Source organism: Ochotona princeps, chromosome 14 (genome assembly GCF_030435755.1).
Source record: "Ochotona princeps isolate mOchPri1 chromosome 14, mOchPri1.hap1, whole genome shotgun sequence".
NCBI classification, from domain to species: Eukaryota; Metazoa; Chordata; class Mammalia; order Lagomorpha; family Ochotonidae; genus Ochotona; species Ochotona princeps.
This window is the reverse complement of record NC_080845.1, coordinates 43,482,822-43,504,666: the sequence shown is the minus strand read 5'-3', so window position 1 is coordinate 43,504,666 and position 21,845 is coordinate 43,482,822. Positions and strand designations below refer to the sequence as shown.

Below are 21,845 nucleotides of genomic sequence, written 5' to 3'. Positions count from 1 at the left end.
GAAGCAAAATTTGCTGTTAGTAGCAAGTTAGCAGTCTTTGGAAAAACTAAGATTCTAGGAATATGAAAAAAAGGATAGTATATATGAGCTTTTTTTTCCTCCATGGTTGATGTAATACCTTGTGTTTAGTTGCCCTAAAGAGCTGAAAACCTGGGGAAAAACTTAAAAATTAGTATTTATAGGCTGGGAAAATAAGGGTAGTTTTCCGAAGTTACAGAAGTCATCTTAGGATGAAATTCCATTTTATTACTATTAACTCAATGTATGAGTTTGCTGCCTATACTGGCACTGATAATCAGAGCTATAAAAATCTTTCATGAAGAATGTTTTCCTGTTACTTTTATCTTCCTGATAATAATGGGATATTAATATAGAGTATGAATCAGGAAACAGATTATGAATTTCAGTTTAATAGGCATAACTATATTGAGCACATATACTTATTTAGCATAAGTTTCTTATGACTGGAATGGGACATGATATTTAATATATTAGAATCTGTGAAGCATTTTAGAATAATAATTATGATCTTTATTTAAAAAATTTTCTAGGCACATCTCACATTTTATGCAAAACATCCCTTTTCCTTCACCACAAAGACCAAGAATCCTTGTACAGGTAATCAAAAAGTGTGTGTCCTGGGAAATGTCTGCATATGTTCATTGAAAGCATTGTAGACTGTCTTCTTACAACCCGTTGGAGTGAAAATTTAAGGTTTCGTGTATAATATAAGAGAATAAAATCAGTATGTGAACCAGCTTTGTACTGATCAGTTTGAATATTCATCTTTTGAGGTGAAGTAATAATGAATTCATAACATCCTTGAATTTCCTGTTTTTTTGGTTTGTTGTTTTAGTTTTACCAAGCATCCTTTCTTTATTAGTTTCTTGGATCCTGTGTGTGCAGAATTGGCATATTTATAACCATCTTGGTTCATGACATTGTCATTATTGGTTTGTGCATGGCCTTTATCTTGCTGATCTTAATGATGTAAAATCCAGAAATCTATTATGGCTATGATCTTAATACCAGAATGATTAGTAAATAGGAAATGAGCCAACAAAACAGGTTAAACACTGTTTTTTTCAAAATGTTTGTACCAGAAGACTGGTTTCTTTTTACTCTGAGTAAGTGGCAGACCTGGGTGGGCCTACAGCTTGTGAACATGTGCAGCCTACCATGGGAGAACAGTATAAACATGAACAGGTCTATACTCTGTTTGTACACATGATTTCACGGATAGTGTGCAAGTGAGGTTGATTGCCATAGTAGTTGCCAAAAATTTTGCTCCACATGTACAGTCTCTTGGAAGTAGAACTGCTAGTGCTGACTCCAGCAAACATTATGACCAAAGGAACTGCCAAGTGCTTACTAGCCTTTTGAAAGCATGCTTTGCAACTTTTAAGCAACCATTCTTAAACAGTTAATTTAATCTGAATTTAGACAAATTAACCATTTAGAAGAAACGGAACGAATATGGTACTGCCAACTTAATACAGCTGTCATTTTATATCTTGGTGTTTATTTTAAAAAGTCTATATTGTAAACTTCCATTTTGTGTTTGGTCTCAAGATTTATATTTCAAAATTGATTTGGCTAATTTACCTTTTTTTTTTAAGCTGTCAGTCCATGATGCATTAATATTATCACAGCCAGTTTCTACACCTTTACCACTAAGGTAATTAATAGTATTTAGAATTTTATTTGTTTTAATTTGGAGCAGAATACTCTAAAATATTTTAAATCATAAAGTGAAGTGTAATTTCACAAGTAGATAAGGATAATCTTAATGTTTCCAACTTTGATACTGGGGAGGATGTTGGGACTATTTTAAAAGTGGGACTACTTAGAAAAATTGTAAAATTGGATATAGGGAATATTTCTCTTTTCGGTTTCTTCTCCATATTCATTTCATCACTAAATGTTCAGTGTGAACCAGTTTTAACTTCCTAATGTGCCTTGAGTTAATTTTCTTTGTTCATTTGTATCACTACTCCCGGCTAGCATGCTTTATTACTTGGACTATGGTATTAACCTCTTTCCTTGGTACCCTGTTATTCTCATCTCCCTTTAATTTTTGACTCACACTGCAGCCTGTGTGTCATTTGGATAATGCAGATATAATTGTAATTTTGTCAGCCTAATCTTTTTTTTATTATTATTTTGGTCTCATTATCTACAGTGCTTTTGTCATAAAACATGTATTTCAATTTGTTGAATATTAGTGTAACAGTGTTTCTTGATTCAGGGTATTTGCTATGTTACCTGCTACCCCACCTCTTTCATTTTTTTCAGTGCAGTTCAGACGACTGCTTTAGGAATGTCTTTTCTGATAAATACCTCTTTGTGACCAACGGATGTGTTTATTATGGCACTCCATGGTATCTCATTAAATTTTCTGCTTTTTGGTGTTATTAATAAAGAAGTCCCTGAACTTAACGCTAGATTCTGTCTGTTAATACTTAGGATATAACTCAAAGGAAAATGTTAACATGATTTAGCAAAATAGTTCATCATCATTTCTCTTATTTTTTTCTAGTGGTGCCAACTTTAGCACCTTGCTAATGAATTTGGGTCCTGAGAATTGTGCAACACTACTGCTGTTTGTTTTACTGGAGAGCAAGATTCTTCTCCATTCTCTTAGGCCAGCTGTGCTGACCGGGGTAGCTGAAGCTGTGGTAGCTGTAAGTATAGAATTTTCCTTTTAGGACAAAATTCATGGCAAAAGAGCTTTTTTTTTTTTTCCCCGCTCAAGAGGTAGTTTCTTTCAAAGAAAGCACGTTTGAGCCTCACTTTAGTAAAAGTTTAACATAACTTTTTCTGTTAAATATAATGTACTAAATCTATATTATACAGTAAATACGATCAGGTTTTAAAGAGAAATAGGAATCAAAACGAAAACAAGGGTAACTTGTATTTGAAGAAAAATGTTGCTCAGATATTTCAAAATTTAACATTCTATACAGAATAGAAAATATCATTACATATGATAGAACTCATGAATAAAACTGATTATACTAAATGAAATGTTCTGGGCAAATTTCAGTGACTCCAATATTACGCAGACGAATTTCATGGTTATTTTCTCCTCCTTTTGCCTTATAATCATAGTGATCCAACAATATTTATGAAGTGGTTGTAAAAATTGAGTAGTATACAGATGTTTAACTTATAAGTAAAGCATACATGATATAAAAACTTCCCTGCTCAAAACCCGTTGGTAGCTTCTTATTACACATATAAAGTGAGGCTCCAGGGGCCTTTACATAGAACTTATATTAAGGGCCCGGTGGCGTGGTCTAGTGGCTAAAGTCCTTGCCTTGAACATGCCGGGATCCCATGTGGGTGCCCAGCAGCTCCACTTCCCATCCAGCTCCCTGCTTGTGGCCTGGGAAAGCAGGAGAGGACGGCTTAAAGCCTTGGGACCCTGCACCGGTATGGGAGACTTGGGAGAGCTCCTGGCTACTGGTTTTGGATTGGCTCAGCTCCAGCCGTTTCGGCCGCTTGGGGAGTGAATCATCGGATGGAAGATTTTCCTCTCTGTCTCTCCTCCTCTCTGTACATCTGAATTTGTAATAAAAATAAATAAATCTTAAAAAAAAAGAACTTATATTAAGTATTAACTTTTATCAGTCTACAGTTGCATTTGAAACAAGAGTTTAGAAAATATTTCCTAATGAACTGACTGATTTTAAAAACTTCCCACTCAAATATTCCTTCCTAAAACGATAGTGTTTACCCATGCTCCTTTTTCAAAATCTTTGTAGCTCGGTCTCTAATTTTTAGCAATTCAGAGTAAAAATAGGTATAGCAAATATAATGTAAAATTGGAAATTTTTTGGAAAATGCAACATTATATGAGATTTGTGTAATTGATGTTGGAATACTGAGTTGCATGCAAAACCATATTTAAATTTGGATTTAGAATTTAAGGCAAGTTACCATTTGAAGAAGGAAAATATAAAAGATGGTGACAAGATAAATGTTTCAAATCAAGGATGTTTTGGATACCAAAGAATTTCAAAGTCATAATGGAGACTGGTAGCAAAAATTGATGAAACCTCTAAGTGCCTTTGGAAAAATAACTGTTCTTTTGGGGGGAGGGTTTGTGTGTTTTTCTTTTTTCTTTCTTTTTTTTTTTTGCAGAAGTCAATAAAGAAAAGAGGTATTTTATTTTGCTTTTGCTGACCTATCGATTTGTTCAGAGGTTTCTAAGATAGTGCAGGTGTAACACAGCCTTTGTTGAATGGAAAATATCTCTCAGATTCAGTGTGCTTGCTTGGTCCTCTTTGCTCACTCTGCTTCATGCCCTGTTGTCACCACCTTCCCCAGGGATACTAAGCTATCTCCATACCTAATGGCCTTGGTCCTAATTACTCGTTCTTTCTGAAGCCCTCTGCTCCTTTGATGGTCTCTGCTGAATCCCTCATGTACTTCAGCTTTCAAGTCACTTGTAACTTCCTTCATGAGGTCTGTGTATTTGTTGTAATATAATTTGCTTCTCTCTTACTGTGAACTCTTTCTGCCTACACGTGGTTTTACTTTGTCATTCTTTATAGCACTTACCAATTCTTGACATAGTATGTATTTTGTTTATTATGTCTTTTTTATTATTTTCTATCTCTTCCCTCTTCCAGACCAAATGTTACCAGTCCATAGCTAAAAATCTTCTTGCCAAATGCTGTCTCCCCCCTGTTTTTTGTAAGGAAAGATTTAGTGGAATGTAGACCCATAATTTACATATTGCCTATGACTTTTTTTGTGTATGAATGTGACAGAGTTAAATAGTTGTGACAGAAGCAATATGGTTTGCAAAGCTTAAAACGGATACTATTTGGGGCTAGTGTGGTAATCTAGTGGCTAAAGTTCTTGCCTTGCATACGCCAGGATCCCATATTGCACTGGATCTAATCCTGGCGCTTCCACTTCCCATCCATCTCTCTCTCTGTTTTTAAAAGATTTATTTATTTATTTTTTAAAGATTTATTTATTGTATTACAAAGTCAGATACACAGAGAGGAGGAGAGACAGAGAGGAAGATCTTCCGTCCAATGATTCACTCCCCAAGTGAGCCGCAACGGCTGGTGTGCACCGATCCGATGCAGGGAACCAGGAACCTTCTCCAGGTCTCCCACATGGGTGCAGGGTCCCAAAGCTTTGGGCCGTCCTCGACTGCCTTCCCAGGCCACAAGCAGGGAGCTGGATGGGAAGTGGAGCTGCTGGGATTAGAACCGGCACCCATAAGGGATCCTGGGGCGTTCAAGGCGAGGACTTAAGCTGCTAGGCCATGCCGCCGGGCCCGATTTATTTATTTTTATTACAAAGTCAGATATACAGAGAGGAGGAGAGACAGAAAGATCTTCCATCCGATGATTTACTCCCCAAGTGAGCGCAACGGCCGATGCTATGCCGATCTGAAGCTGGGATCCAGGAACTTCTTCCAGGTCTCCCACACGGGTGCAGAGTCCCAAGTGCAGAGTCCCAAGGCTTTGGGCTGTCCTCAACTGCTTTCCCAGGCCACAAGCAGGGAGCTGGATGGGAAGTGGGGCTGCCAGGATTAGAACTGGTGCCCATATGGGATCCCGGCACGTTCAAGGCAAGAACTTTAGCTGCTAGGCCATGCCGCTGGGCCTCCCTATCCAGCTCTCTTGCTAGTGGCCTAGGAAAGAAAGGAGGCCCAAAGGCTTGGGACCCTGCACCCACATGGGACACCCAGAAGAGGCTCTGGGCTTCTGACTTTGGATCGGCACAGCTCCAGTCATTTCAGCTGCTTTGGGAGTGAATCAACACACAGAAGATCTTCTCTGTCTCTCCTTCTCTCTGTATATCTCATTTTCCAATAAAAATAAAATAAATAAAAAAGAGAGATAATTTTTTTTAATGTGAAAGTTTACTGACTGATAACATTAGACCATGCATTCTAGGAAAGCAGAGATCTTTGTTTTATTCATTGTTTTGAGCCTATCGGGAATAGTATTTGTCGTACTGAATGTGTTCATATGTTTGTTAAGTAAATGAATGGACTGCAGTGAGGAATTCCAAAGCTGAATAATTATCTGTAATGATACACAAGTAGTAAATGCTATAGCCTTTGTGGGATTGGGGGAACTCATGAGGAGTGGTGAATAATGGTGGGAATTGAGTTAGACATTGGAAAACATCAAAGACATTTGTAGTAGAGGGAAAAGATTATATCTGTGATTAAATTTCAATATTAGAGGACTGGTTAAAATTTCAGAATTTTACATTTCAAAAACTTGTATTTTGTAAAATGGACATGATACAGTTAAAGTAGTTTTAGAAAGGAAAATGTAAAGATTTTTCTTAAAATGTGTTTATTTATTTGAAACACTGTTACCGAAAGAGAGATACAGATATAGATTCACTTTTTTTATTGAAAAGGCAGATCAGATTTACGGAGAGAAGAGACAGAGAGAAAGATCTCTGATCTGTTGGTTCACTACCCAAATGGCTGCAACAACTGGAACTGAGCCGATCCCAAGCCAGGAGCTTCCTCTGGGTCTCCCACATGGGTGCTGTGAGAGATGGAAAGGGCAGTCTTTTACCCAGTTGACTGCAATGGCCATGAGTGGCTGAGCCGTGTTCACGGCAGGAACCAGGAGCTTCATCCAAATATCCGGTGGGGTGGTAGGAGCCTAAACACTTGGATCATCTTCCTCTGCCTTCCCCAGACCATTAATGCGAAGCTGGATCGAACAGGTGCCCATATGGGATGCTGCTGTTGCAGATGGTGGCTTAACATGTTAGGACACTGTAGCAATCCTGGAAAATGTAAACATTTGATGTCAAATACGACTGAAGTTGAATCATGTTCGTATATAGAGGATTTATTTATTTGATAGATTATCCAGAATGAGTGAGAGAGATCTTCACCCATTTGTTAACTCCCCAAATGCCTATAAGAACTCCTAACCTTGGGCCTGGTGTGATGGCCTTGCAGCTGAAGTCCTTGCCTTGAATGCGCCCAAATCCCATATGGGCGCTGGTTCTAATCCCGGTAGTTCCACTTCCCATGCAGCTCCCTGCTTGTGGCGTGGCAAAACAGTCGAGGATGGCCCAAAGCCTTGGGACCCTGCACCTGCATGGGAGACCTGGAAAAAGTTACTGACTCCTGGCTTTGGATTGGCACAGCACCGGCCATTGCAGTCACTTAGGAAGTGAATCATCGGACAGTAGATCTTCCTCTCTGTCTCTCCTTCTTTCTGTATATCTGACTTTGCAATAAAAAAATAAATAAATCTTTTATAAAAAAAAAATAGACCTCCTAACCTCAGGGACTGAGCATTCACTCCATGTTTCTCATTTAGGTGACAGGGACTCAGTGCTTAACCTTAGTCTGCTGCCTCCCAGGTGTATTTGCAGGAAGCTGGATTGGATGACAGTTGTACACTCCCAGGCACACAGAGAAGGGAGGTAGATGCCTCAAATGGTGCTTTTGCTCGCTGTTCCATAACTCCCAACTCTCATTTTATGTGTTGACTTGAACAGTTAAGAAAATTTCAAGTGACTGTCTCTACATAAGTCGTTTTTTCTTTTTTAAAAGTTTTTTTTAAATTTTTATTGAAAGCAGTTTTTTTTCATTGTCATATAATTTTAATGAGTCTCACTTTGTTTGCAACAAATAAAGTAAATGTAAACCATGAGTTATTATGATTTTGAAATACAAGTATTTACATACACATATGTACTAGGTTACCTCAATTTGTGGAAGAAGATACAGCTTATGAAAAATCTATGTGAGTAGTTAAAAGTCTTGAATAAGATCTATTCACCAGTACATTATTGGAAAGCAGGTTTTTAGAGAAGGAGACAGAATGCTCTTCCATTTGTTAGTTCACTCCCCAGATGACCACAACAGCCAGAGCTGAGCCAATCTGACGTTAGGAGCCAACCATGCGGATGCCTCTGAGCCTGTCATGCAGGTATAGGGTCAGGACCCAGCATCCTCTGCTGCTTTCCCATGCCACAGGCAGAGCGCTGGATAGGGACTGGAGTAGCCTAGACACAAGCAAGTGCCCAAATGGGCTGCCAGCATGAAGGTGGAGGGTTAGCCTGTTGAGCCAGCATGCTAACCTGTATAAATTGGTTTGTAACTTAAAGTTTTATTTATTTGAGAAGCAGAAAAAGAGAAGCAAAACTAACATTTGCTGGCTCACTCTTCAGTTTCTGGGAGGTAGATCATGGGATCCATATCTGTGTGGGTCAGAGGTCATTTTGATAATTAATAGGCCAATTAAATAAATAGGAATTAAGGATTGTAAGCTTGTTTAATGATTCTTTTTGAACAATCTTATTTCTGCTTTTATTCTATCTATGCAATGAGAACATGAGTTTTTTACAATTAAATTCCAAAAACTTGTTAGCTATTTTATGTGCCTGTGATCATTGTCATGTTTGAAAATCAAAATCACATTTATTCATAGGATTTCCTATTAATATTGTAATGTCATTTAGTGGAAGCAAAGTTAGTTTAACTGCCTTTTAGTGGTCCTTTTTCAGGAATTTAGTTAGTATATAATTTTATTGAAAATTAAAATTTGTTACTTTTTGCACCTTTTTCTCCAGATGATCTTTCCGTTTCAGTGGCAGTGCCCGTACATTCCCCTTTGCCCTCTGTCACTGGCTGCGGTGCTTAGTGCACCTTTGCCATTTATAGTTGGAGTTGACTCGAGGTACTTTGATCTGCATGACCCACCACAAGATGTTGTTTGCATTGACCTGGATACGAACGTGTTATATATGTAAGTTGGTTCCTTTAATATTTTTCCCATTTTGTTATTATTTTTTGGCATTATGTTTAGCAGTTCTTTGAAAACATCTTGAGATATGCTCTTGAAAGTTGCTAATTAACCATGTTTAATTCAGCAGTTCTCAAGTAGCTATTAGTATTTGGGAAAGTTGGATGGTTTGAAAAAAGCATGTTCAGTATTTAATTAGCTTATATTTGAGTTGTGAATGATAACAGTGAGTAGGAGATATTTGTGTTTATAAAGAGTTTAAGACCCAGCATGGTGTCTCTGTGGCTAAATCCTCACATTGCAAGCACTGGGATCCAGCACTGCTGGCTCTTGAAGGGGTGTGATTAGCCAGTTGAGCTATACATCAGGCCTCAGGTGTATTTTTTTTTTCCTTATCTAATATATGAAGTTTTCTGTGAAAATTTTCTTTGCTTGGCATTCTTTGTGATGTACATCCATTGATAAGTGTGATGAACTTACAGGTTACATATAGATCTTTGCAATTAAAAACAAAGTTCTGATCATTATTGCGCGTATTTCCTTTAGTTTATGGCCAAGAATTCCTCTGAAGTTTATTCTTAATCCCTGGTAGGAAAGATAGGCACATTTAATAAGTAACACCATATTGCTCTTCCAAGTTTACCCCTTGTTAAGCAGCAGGTGAGAATTTTCTTTATAGACAACACTTGTTCAGGTTGGACTTAATTTTTTTGTTTGTTTGTTTTTTCTGGATTGATTTTAATGGTATCTACTATGCCCTTAATTCACACTTTCTTAACTAGCAAATTGAATATTTTCATTTCTTTTTGCCCTTTAGTTTTCTCTGTGAGTTGGGTGTTCCTTTACTTTTTTACTGCTTTATTTATTTACTTTTTTGCTTATTTTGCTGTTGGATTGTTAATCCTTTGGATATCTAGACAATTATATCCCAAAATTAATTTTTGTTACATGCAGTGCAAATACTTTCTCCCATACTGTGAAGTGTCACTTCACTCTGTTTTTGGTGTTATTCATGAAGAGAGGCTTATTTTAATTTATTGTGTTTATAAAGCTCCGTTTGTGGATTACTCTTTTTGTTTCTTGCATATGGAATTGTTTGCCTTGAAGTCATAAAATACTAACTTGACTATTTTTAAGGTTCTAAGGTTTTTTCTGTTTTTTTTTTTTTTTTTATCACAATTGGAAAAAAAATCCAGATGTATTTAAAAATAAAACTTTCTGCAAAACATTCAAATGTTGGGCATAACTGGAAATAATTGTATACTCTTCTGTTGTTTAGACCTTTAATTCAGCTGAACTTGATAAAACTGTATGATGTAATACAGAGATACCATAATTTTTATATTTTTCCCACATTCAATAAACAGTTGTCCTATCTACTGTTTATTGAGAAGTCAGTTTGTTTTTCTCCATTGGTCTCCAGTGTCAACTCTGTTACATATTAGTTTCTGTATTTTTGTGTGGGTCCTTTGATCTGTTTTAGCCTTTTTCCAGTATTTTACTGTTAAGAAGTTCAAATTGTTATTTAATTTATATGAAATATCTGGAATACTTACAGGCAAATCTACATAGGGAAAAAATAATAGTTGCCTTAGGGTTAGAGAAGGGGAATATACGAGTATTAGGGATAATGAGGGTACAAGTTTTTTTTTGAGGTAATGAAAAAATATGTATTTATTTATTGGAAAGCAGAGAGACAGAGAGAAAGCTCTCCCTTCTACTGAATCACTCCCCAAGTGGCCGCAATGGCCAGAGCTGAACTGAACCAAAGCCAAAAGCCCCTTCTAGGTCTCCCAAGTGGGTGCAGGGTCCCAAGGCTTTGGGCCGTCCTCCACAGCTTTCCCAGGCCACAAGCAGGGAGCTGGATGGGAAGTGGAGCAGCTGGGATATGTACTGGCACCCTAATGGGATACCGGTGCATCCAGAGCGAGCTCTTTAGCCACCAGGCTGCCACGCCAGGACCCAAAATATTTTTTATAATTTGGTTTTACAGTTCTATGATTATGTTGAGCACCATTGAATTGCCTATTTTAGATAAAAGAATTGTATGGTGTGTGAGTTAAATCTCAGTGGAGTTGTTAAAGACATGATTTGCCTTCTCTGTGGTACAGTAGATAAAGCTGCTCTCTGTAGCCTTGGTGACCTGTATGGGCATCTGTGTGAGTCCTCACTGCTCCACTTCTGATCCAGCACCATCTTAATATGCTTGAGAAAGCAGCAGAAGATGGCCCAAGTACTGGGCCCCTATGTGGGAGACTGGATCAGTCTTGCAGTTCCTAACTTCAATTTTGCCCTGCCCTTGCCGTTGTGACCATCTGAGTTGTGAGCCAGCATATGAAAGATCTGCCTACTCTCCTCTTTCTTTGTAACTCTGATTTTCAAATAAATAAATATTATAAGAAGGGGAGAGCGGATATGGGGATGGTATTCTGGTGCCCTGGATAAAATCTCTACTTGTTACATTGGAATCCCATTTGATAGGGCATATTTGAGTCCCAACTACTCTGCTTCTGATCCAGGTTTCTGCCAGTGTTCCTGGGAAGCCAATGTAAGATGTCCCAACTGCTTGGGCCTCTGCCACTTACATAAGCAACCAGGATGGAGTTTTGGCTTTTGGCTGAGTCCTGATTGTTATGGTGTCTTGAGGACTGACCCAATGAATGGAAGTTCTCTCTCTGTCCCCTTATTCTGTCAGTCTGTCTTTCAAATCAAAATAAATAAATGAATCTTTTTAAAAAGTCTTTTAAAAATGTATTTATTAATTTTTTTTAAGATTTATTTTATTTTTATTACAAAGTCAGATATACTGAGAGGAGGAGAGATAGAGAGGAAGTGGAGCTGCCGGGATTAGAACCAGCAGCCATATGGGATCAAGGCAAGGACCTTAGCCACTAGGCCACGCTGCCGAGCCCTGTATTTATTAATTTGAAAGTCTGAGTTGGAGAGGCAGAAACAGGTTATCTTCCATCTGCTGGTTCACACCATATGGCTGCAGCGACTGGAGCTGAGACAGTCTGAAGCTAGGAGGCAGGAATTCCTTGGTCTCCCACATGGGTGCAGGATACTAAGCACCTGGGCCATCCTCTTCTGCATTCCCAGGTATGTTAACAGAGAGTTGGATCAGAAATGGAGGAGCCTGGACCTGAACCAGTGCCCTGGGATGCTTGCACCACAGGATGGCCTTACTTGCTACACCACCACACCGGCCTCAATATAAACTTTTTGAAGTCCTCTTGTATGTTCCTGATTCTGTAATACTTGTTGAGATGTGCTGTAGGGCCATGTAAATGATTGGCTTTTGTACATATCCTTGTTAAAGAGGATATAATTGTCAAAGATCAATGACTGAGTAAAAAGTTGTTAAAATAATAGAAGTGAATTTAAGTACCTCACTGATAAAAAGGGCTATGTATTTTCTATACTTGCATATTGCTATTTTATTTTTCAGATTGAAATCCCCTCCAAAAGAAAAATCTTGACAGAAAATGCTTAATATTAGATAGCATTTTGAGGCTTTGGGGGGCACACGCAGTCTTACAGGAGTATATATGATCACAGCCTCTGGGGTACTGCTCAGCAATAGTTGTTAAAATTACATGAGGATGATGTGATACAGCAGGTGAAGCTGTACCTATAGGGACAGCATCCCATGTGAGTGCTGGTTGGAGTCCCTGCTGCTCTACTTCCGATCCATCTACCTACTAAGGTGCCTAGGATAGCAGTGGAGAACAGCCCCTGCTCTCACTTGAAAGAATCGGATGGAGCTCCTGACTTCTAGCTTAACCCCGGTCATCATGGCTATTTGGAAAGTAAGCTAGTGAATGAAAGATCCCGTTTTCTGCCTCTCTTCTCTCTAACTCTGCCTTTCAAGTGAATAACATAGACCTTAAAAAATTAGAGATCTATATTTCATCTTCAGTATTGTTAATCCACAATGAAAGGTAAATATTTATAAGGAAAGCATGTAAGCTTGATTGTGGAAATTATCTTACAAAGTATATCACATTGTCTATTTTGTATATATGTTTTTTGTCAAGTATACTTCAATAAAACTGGGGGGAAAAAGCTTAGCTCATAACTCTCCCTCTCCTTACTCACCATACGTAAAGAAAAAAGAAGTGGACAGTAATTCTTGTGACTTAAAAGCCATAACAGAGGCAACAGTTATGTAGTCACATAATCTAAGGATCAGATCTGAATATAAATGTGCCTATTTTTTAAAATTTTTGTTTTAAATTTTGAACTTTATGGTCTATTATTCCCCTGCCTTGATTCCTACCCCTCAACTGATTTTCCTCATATTGTCACAGCAGTACATTCCTTCATAAGGAGTTACAATTCCATCAGTCTGTTTTTTAGATGTGCTCTGACATTGTTGGTACAGACAATGTCAGACATCCTTCATCCCATTGTCTAGGTATGTCCAACACTTTCATTGGGAGCCCAAAATGTGCCTATTTGTTTTTTAACAGATTGTGATATAAAGATTTATTCATTTGAGAGACACATAAGAAAGGGAGCGAGAGACAATGCTTGTTGTTGATATGAAGTTTTATAAAAAGTGTTTTGAATTCTGTATCCCACATTTTCTCGGTGTCTTACTCAGTGAACTCTGAGGTTGGCACAGGGTTTTTGCTCCTTTGCAGGGGAGTCTTTAATAATATTCATTGTGCCTTTGTCTCTTCTTCTGCTCTTGGTCATTGTACTTCTGGTTAGCAGAGTCTTCTCCTTGGGGCAGGTTTCTAAGCTGTGTACCCACAGGTCTGCAGTTCGATCTTACAGCAGTTGGTACACAGCTCTTTGTGTGCAGTCACTTGTGCCACTCCCTCCAGCAAGTTCCAGGTCTGGGTTCTTATGTTAGATTTTCACCATAGTCTCTGTAGCCTCAGCTTCTGGCTCACCACTCTCCTCTTCCTGTGATACCGTGCTGAGGTTGTCAATACAGTCTTTCTCCCACTTCTGGTTGGAGCAGGTCCCAGGATTAGGGAGACACCAGGTGCCTTACTTAGCCAGGTTGTTGGTGGTGATGATCTTGCCGGAACCTGTTGGCCGTTAGGTCTGAGGGCCACACGGACCTATTTTGACCAGTACAATGCCATAGTTGGTGTTATTTTCCTGTGGAAACAGTGCAGTGCACTGAGCTCAGCGAGGACTCATTGTTGTCCCCTGCAGTCTTAAATTCTTTGGCACACTATACGAAACAGCACCTAATGTGCTACTACCAGAATTCTTCTTCTGCTGGCCCTCAGATCTGAGGGCTACCCAGACCTATTTGGGTGGAACCTGTAGCATGCCACATTATTGCAGTTCACTGAGCCAGAAATGAGTTCACTCCCACCTCTGTGCATGCACAGTACTGTCCTTAGACCTTGCCTCCTTAAACAAAATGGTGCCCGATTTGGCTCTAGGGGGGCAGACTAGGTTGTGAAATCCACCTTGTTCCTGCACTGCCCATCTGGATCTGCTGCTCTGTCTCAGCTCCTGGTCAAATCAAACAGACCAGTAAGACGAGCAGTTCTTTGTCTGGGTTCACCTCCTGAGCTCCCGGTAAACGTCCCTTCCCACCTTGTTGCTGGTGTAGTTCTGGCTGCTGGTGCAGTTCTTATTGCCACTCGCTGAATGCCATAGTCCCAGTCCTGTGATTCATTTTGCAATCAGTGTTAGGACTGTATGAATTAATTGTATGTTTAAATCTTTACTTCAATCTTAGTTTCTCAGGTTTGAAGTGTTTTAGAAATCAGTGGGTAGTCAATTAGATTTGACGTTTTTGATATGTTCCTAATTCTAATGTTGAAAATGTGTGTTGGGGGGCCGGCATGTGATATAGTAGTTAAGCTGCTTTTTGCTGCCCCTGTATCACATATCAGAGTCCTTGCTTTGAGTGCCACCTGCTTTACCTCCATCCAGCTTCCTGCTAATGCATGTCTTGGAGGCCCTAGCAATGGTTCAAGTCTGGGTTCCCGCCACCCATGTAGACAATCACTTTCTCCCTCCCTCTGCTTCTGGCTCTGGCTCTGTTATCCTCTGGCTCTGTGCTTTTCAAACAAAATGAAAATCAACGAAAGTTTAAAAATGAAAAAAAAAGTATATATCAAAGTGTTGGAGTGAGATGACAGAATCCCAGGGTCAGTTGAAATAAAGATAACTTTCTTGTAGATTTTTATTCAAACTGCATATGTCTGTTTTAGCTGCAACAAAACCTTTCCATTTTCTGTTTCAGTTTGACAGAAATTTTTTGTGAAAATAGTTTCTAAGTAACACATTTTATATTATGTTCTTATTTAATAGATCGGATGAAAAGAAGAGCATGAACTGGAAACAGCTTCCCAAGAAACCGTGCAAAAGTCTACTTGGCACGTTAAGGAAATTGTATCCACAGCTATCTACAGGTAATAAGTGAAATTTTTTTAATTAAAAGCTTTTATTTATTTGAGAGGTCAAAACAGAAGGAGAAATCTGTCAGCTTGTTCTACAAACGGCCAGCCTGTGCTGAGCCACACTGCAGCCAGGAGCCGAGAATTGAGTCAAGGTCTCTGAACTTGGTTGTAGGGATCCAAGTTTTAAGTCATTATCTGCTGCCTTCCAGGGTGCACAGGAGTGCAGAATCAGGAAGTCATGTGCTGAATCAGGGAGGTGAATCAGGAGTCATGCGCTCTGGTGTGGGCTGTGGTGCCGACAATCTACTTACCCATTCCGCCAAACATGCCTGCCCCAAAAGGAACGTTGTGGTGGTTGTTGTTTTTAAGATGTCTTTCTTTCAAAGGCAGAACCATTAGCAGAGAAGAAGAAACAGAGAGAGAGAGAGAGAGAGAGAGAGAAATCTTACTTTCAGTGATTCAGTCCCCAGATGATCTCAGTGGCTGGGGCTGGGCCAGGCCAAGGTCAGGAGCCAACAGCCTCTGGATCTCCTGCATGGGTGCAGGGATCCTAGCAGCTCATTCTGCACTGCTTCCCAGGTGCAGGGAGTTGGTGCAGAGGTGGAACAGCAGGGCCTCTAAATGGCATCCATATGCTGGTATTTCTTTTTTTTTTTTTTTTTTTAATTTATCTATTTTATTACAAAGTCAGATGTACAGAGAGGAGGAGAGACAGAGAGGAAGATCCTCCGTCCGAGGACCCACTCCCCAAGTGAGCCGCAACGGCCAGTGCTGTGCCGATCCGATGCCCGGATCTAGGAACCTCTTCCAGGTCTCCCACGCGAGTGCAGGGTCCCAAAGCATTGGGTCATCCTCAACTGCTTTCCCAGGCCACAAGCTGGATGGAAAGTGGAGCTGCTGGGATTAGAACCGGCGCCCATATGGGGTCCTGGGGCGTTCAAGGCGAGGACTTTAGCCGCTAGGCCATGCCGCCGGGCCCGTGATGCTGGTTTTTCAAGTGGCACCTTTAAGCCATAGCGGTAGCCCCAGTTCTTGATATTTTTTAACAGTCTCTGTATTTGAGCTTGCTGCTAGCACCTGTCTGATTTTTTTCATGTTTGGGAAAAGAGGGCTTTCAAGGAGTCATGGGCTTTAATTGTTTCCTTGGTTAATTGTTGTATCTTTCAGATATTAAATATTAATGCCCTTTTCTGTTTTGATTTCCTTTCTCAGTTCACAGAAAAGCTCAAGAAGGTTCTGCAATTGAGATGACTCCAATAGAAGCAGATTTTTCCTGGCAAAAAAAGATGACTCAGCTTGAGATGGAAATTCAAGAAGCATTTTTGCGCTTTATGGCTTCTGTTTTAAAAGGATATAGATCATATCTCAGACCAATCACAGAGGCTCCTTCAAATAAAGCCACAGCTGTTGATTCCTTGTTTGACCGGCAGGGTGAGTAGCTTTGGAAAATACAGTATTTTCTTTTTTTTTTTATAATCCATTTTATTGTATTGTTGTTGACAATCTTTACATAGTTAACTATAGTTGAAGGAAAATCAAGAAAGAGAAGAAAAAAAAAAAAAGGTTCAGGGGGATAGGGAGGTGGGCAATGCTATTATGTCCATATTGTTTCCATCATGTATCTGAGGTAAAAGGGGATATTGAGGGAGAAGCCCCACCCGGTTTCCCGCCCACCCCAAGTCCCGGATGTGGGGCATGCTCTGAGATATGTGCTCAAGTGGAGTTAATAGTTCTCCAGTTATGAGTCACTGCCAGTTTCGCTCGATGAGGTGGTCCACTGATTGATATGGTCCATCATGAAGTCTCCATTTGTCCCATATTTCGCTGCCAACATGTAGCTGAGATGAATGATTGTCCTATTCTGTCTTCTGTCTTTTCTTGGTTAGAATTCTGAGTCCAGCAGTTCAAGTGGGGAGATCTCCAAAGATACTTTGAGGTATTCCCAGACCAGATTCTTGTATGTTCTAGCAAGCACAGGGCCCGGCACAGTCCATCACCCTGATCAGCTGGTGGTTGCAATTGCTGTGTTGGTTCTGTTTTCAGTCCCGAGTTGCACTGGAACCAATGGGTGTTGCAGTCCAGTCTGGTTCGGCCCTTACATCAACCAGTGGGAGCTGTAGCCTAGTTGGGGCGACCCACAATAACCCCCACCAGACCGCCCCCTACCCTGGTTTGCCAGTATGTGTAGCAGAAGACCAATCTGTCCCCCATCCCATTTGGCTCTGGTACTTGTCAATGGGTATTAAAGCTTGGTTTTATCTAACCAACTCAACCATCCAGCCCTCACAGATATTGTTGAGTACCTCTCTATCTAGCCATCCCAGCCCCCGTCCTAGTTTTCATGCCCTCCCACGGGAATAGTGACCCAAGAAGGGGAAACCCACTTTTTCCCTCCCAGGTCTCTCTGTCCCGGTTTGTGCACTCTTTAGGTGGTCCTGTGATTTGACTCGACAGAATTAGTCCCCAGTGCCAGCTTCTGCCAGCTGATGCTGTGGCCCTGATCTTGTCCACATGCAGCGCACAGGTGTTGTAGCCTTGCTTAGTTGTGTCTGTCTCTATCCCAGCCAACACTCTCCAGTGGGAGTGGTTGTCCAGCGAGGGGACCAGCCCCTTAACCCCCCCGCCAGCTCTGCCCCTCCCTTCCTGGATCTCACGTGTGCTGGATGGGTGCTGCATTCATATCCAGTACAGGCAACCACGCCCTGGCGTTCCATAATGTGTACTGGTTTTGTCGCAACCAAACCCGGCCCATTCCACACTCTGTTCTGGTGATCGGATTTGCCAGAGGATGACATGAACTGATTCAGCCTGGTCTGCTCCTGACCCATGCCGAATGCATGCCAGTGGGAAACTTTCCATGGCCTATTCTGGGCTGTTTCCAATCATGCTTCTCGCGCTTACCTGCAGGGACTGTGTCCTGCCAGAGGAGTTGCCCAGGCTCCTCCATCAGAACCCCTCCCAATGCCAGATTTTGCGCTTGCCAGGGGGTTCTTGAGCCAACCCTACTCAGTTCACCTCCTGTCCTAGCAGGAACAGTGGCTTTTCCTGGCTGGCTTTCACCCCATTCTGACTCTTGTTGTTGGATGTTTCAGCCCAGCCATGGCTCGTCCATACCCACATACAGCTCACACATGGCTCAGAAGGGGATTGAGACCCAGCCTAGTCAGTCCCACATCTACCCTGTTTCTCCATAACACCAGATGGTGCTGGGATCTGAACCGGCCTGGTGCATCCAATCCCAGCCCACACTAGTGCCTCGGGTGACTGCAACTGTTTCCTAGATAGAACGCAGCCCCCATTCCAGCACATACACCCCTTGGTGGGAACCTCATCCCAGCTGTGGCATCCCAGATTGGGACCGATCCTAGCCGTAAATCACGCACCTGCACGTGGTTGCTCCGAGGACCATTAGGTGCCAGCCTGCTACACAAGCCGGAGCTTATCTTTTACTTGATAGATGTTCAAAGCTCAGCATTATTAAGGGATTGGAAGTTCTTCAAAGGAAGAGTTACTGGCATTGGGAATCTTTAGGATTGACTCAGATCCCAGAAACAGTGGGGTCACTCTAGAGCTATCTCAGCAGCGATTCAGATGTCCAATACCCCAGAGCTCCCCTGTCGGGCGGCCAGCAGGCACAGCCTGGCGCCAAATGGCACACTGGCCGCCCTGGCCCAGCCCGCCATGAGCCATGGGCACATGGCGGACTGGGTTCGGGATCCGAGCTAGATGTCCTCTCCCGCAGCCCTCGGCTCGCCTCTGGCAGCCGGAGGTTAAATCCTGCAGGCCCAAGGTTGCGCCCCTCCCCAATCCCGTTCACCCACCACCCAATGAGGGTGGTGGGTGGGTCCCGGACATGCCCAGTCACGGAGGCCTCCCCCCTCGGCGTACTCACCCCAGAAGGAAGCAGGCCGCACCCAGGCATGTCCGGGCCCAGCCCGCCATGAGCCATGGGCACATGGCGGACTGGGTTCGAATACAGTATTTTCTATTTGGCATTGTTACAAAGAAATATAGATGTAATTTTTATATGCCATTTTTCTCTAGAGAAATTTTAAACTGGAGGGCTTTTGGAAAAGTCAAAGATGTTACTTTGTAAATAGTTCTAGCTGACACCTATTTACTAAAATAGGTGTCAACTATTTTAGTAAATAAGCTCTTTCCTCAATTTTACATGTGTACATAGATTTTTGTAATAATACCTCTTCATTTTGAAATAATCTGTAAGAATTATATTGTGTGAATAGGCAATCAGTGTTCAAACATTTCTGACAAATGTAGATGTGTTTTGTGAAGTATCATGTACCCATTCTTTTAAACTTGTGTTGATTTTGGAAAGCATTTTTTTTCTTTGAGTTATTCATACTCTATGTGAGTACTTCAGAAAGTTTGTGTAAAAAGGGAACTAAAAATGCAAGTTTTCTTTTCATACAAGAAATTTTTCATAATGTAAAAGTGTATATTGGGCCCGGCGGCGTGGCCTGGCTGCTGGGGTCCTCGCCTTGGGCGCCCGGGATCCCATATGGGCGCCAGTTCTGGTCCCGGCAGCTCCACTTCCCATCCAGCTCCCTGCTTGTGGCCTGGGAAGGCAGTCGAGGATGGCCCGGTGCATTGGGACCCTGCGCCCGCGTGGGGGACCCGGGGGAGGTTCCAGGTTCCCGACTTCGGATCGGCACAGCACTGGCCGTTGCGGCTCACTTGGGTAGTGGGTCGTCGGACGGAAGATCTTTCTCTCTGTCTCTCCTCCTCTCTGTATATCTGACTTTGTGGTAGAATGGATAAATCTTTAAAAAAAAAAAAAGTGTAGATTACAACAAAATTATGCAAAATTTTCAAAATTGTCATACCAAAATAAATTTAGATTTTAACTCCGTTTTCCACAAGGTTTTTGAAATACCATTGTGTGTAGTAGCAACTTCACATCTGCAACAATACCCATTATTCATGAAATTATTTTAATTTTCTCTACTTTTTACCCAAGAGTGCTCTTAATAAAGACACCAAAATTTGATTTTTCCAGTAATACTTTTTTTTTTAAAGAGCTATTTATTTTTATTACAAAGTCGGATATATAGAGAGGAGGAGAGACAGAGAGGAAGATCTTCCGTCCGATGATTCACTCCCCAAGTGACTGCAGCGGCCAGTGCTGCACCGATCCGAAGCTGGGAACCAGGAACCTCTTCTAGGTCTCCCACGTGAGTGCAGTGTCCCAAAGCTTTGGGCCGTCCTCATCTGCTTTCCCGGCCACAAGCAGGGAGCTGAATGGGAAGTGGAGCTGCTGGGACTAGAACCGGCGCCCATATGGAATCCCGGCATGTTCAAGGCGAGGACTTTAGCCGCTAGGCCACACCGCCGGGCCCAGAATAAATAAATAAATCTTTGAAAAAATTTTTTAAATTTAATTTTTAAAAGATGTGCTTATATTGAGAGGCTCTTCTACCTGCTGATTCACTCACCAAATGTCCATCATGACTGAGGCTGCGTAGGCAGAAGCCGGAAGCCAGAAGCCAGGAGCCAGGAGCCAGGAGCTTCTTCCTGTTCACCCCTGTTGGTGTCAGGGGCACAGGGACCTGGGCCATCTTTTGCTGCTTTCCCTGCACATTAGCGGGGAACTGGATGGGAAGTGGAACAGTTGGAATTCCACACAGTTCCCAAATGAGATGCTGATGCTGCAGTTGATAGCTTAACCTCTACTACACCACAGTGCTCGCCTCTAAAATTGTTTTTGAAATTTATGTATTTCAATTATTTTGGATACAGAGTAAGAGAAATAAGGAGGGAGACACAGGCATACAGAGCGAGAGCTCTCGTGCTTACTCACCCTCCCATACCCACAGAGGCTGGAAACCAGGAATTTGCTCTAGGACCCCGTGTAGGTGGCTGTGACCCAGCCTTTTAGTCATCATCTGCTGCTACCCAGGGCACACATTTCCAAGGAATCTCGAATCAAAATGAGGAACAGAACTGGAACTTGGACCCAAGCACTCGAATATGGTATATGGGTCTCCCAACCTGTGTTTGAACTATCTCCCCCCACCAGGAATTTTTAAAAGTGCTCTTGTGAATGTATGGCTGTTCCAGTAGGGATAGTGTTTCTAATGTTTTCTGCTTGGCTCTCCTTTCCTTCCTTCCTTACATGCTTCCAAGATTTATTTATTTATTTTGAGAGTCAAGGTTACAGAGAAATAGGGACCAACAGAGAGAGGTCTTCCAGCCAGTGTTCACTCCTCAGATGGCTGCAGTGGCCAGTGCTGGGCCAGAGATTTGGGCTGTCTGTTTCTGGTTTTCCCAGACCATTAGAAGAGAGCTCGATGAGAAGTAGAGCAGCCAGAACCTATATAGGATGTAGGCGTTGCAGTTGGTATCTTTACCTACTGCTCCACAATGTTAGCCCATCAGCCTCTTTCTTTCTAGTTTCCCCTTCAGCATTTCACTCAATTTTTAAAGTGACTTTGCTGATTCTTGCCTACATTCATTAGAAAGAACAAAGGGAATTTGCTACTATGTGTTTGTTGATAATGATTTCTCTTTTATTTAAACATTCCATTGCCGGTTAGTATCCCAAGAAGAAAGAGTGAGGAATGATAATGGCATGTGCAATGTCCTGAGGCACTGAGAGACGGCCGAAGAGGGCCAGAGTTGGGCCCTGCGGATAAAGTCCTCATCTTGGGCCCAGCGGCGTGGCCTAGCGGCTAAAGTCCTCGTCCTGAAC

At 41.6% G+C, this 21,845-nt stretch overlaps 1 protein-coding gene across 2 annotated transcripts in view; it reads left to right on the top strand.

The window, feature by feature from the left end:
- Positions 1 to 21,845, top strand: part of DENND4C (DENN domain containing 4C) — a 119,058-nt gene that overhangs the window by 38,825 nt on the left and 58,388 nt on the right. For both annotated transcript variants that reach the window (XM_004581082.3, XM_036496749.2), the window contains exons 7-12: positions 552 to 618; positions 1,620 to 1,678; positions 2,540 to 2,684; positions 8,587 to 8,762; positions 15,048 to 15,148; positions 16,349 to 16,567. In XM_004581082.3, coding sequence (XP_004581139.2) covers positions 552 to 618; positions 1,620 to 1,678; positions 2,540 to 2,684; positions 8,587 to 8,762; positions 15,048 to 15,148; positions 16,349 to 16,567 — 767 coding nt within the window. The remainder of the gene's footprint in view (positions 1 to 551; positions 619 to 1,619; positions 1,679 to 2,539; positions 2,685 to 8,586; positions 8,763 to 15,047; positions 15,149 to 16,348; positions 16,568 to 21,845) is intronic.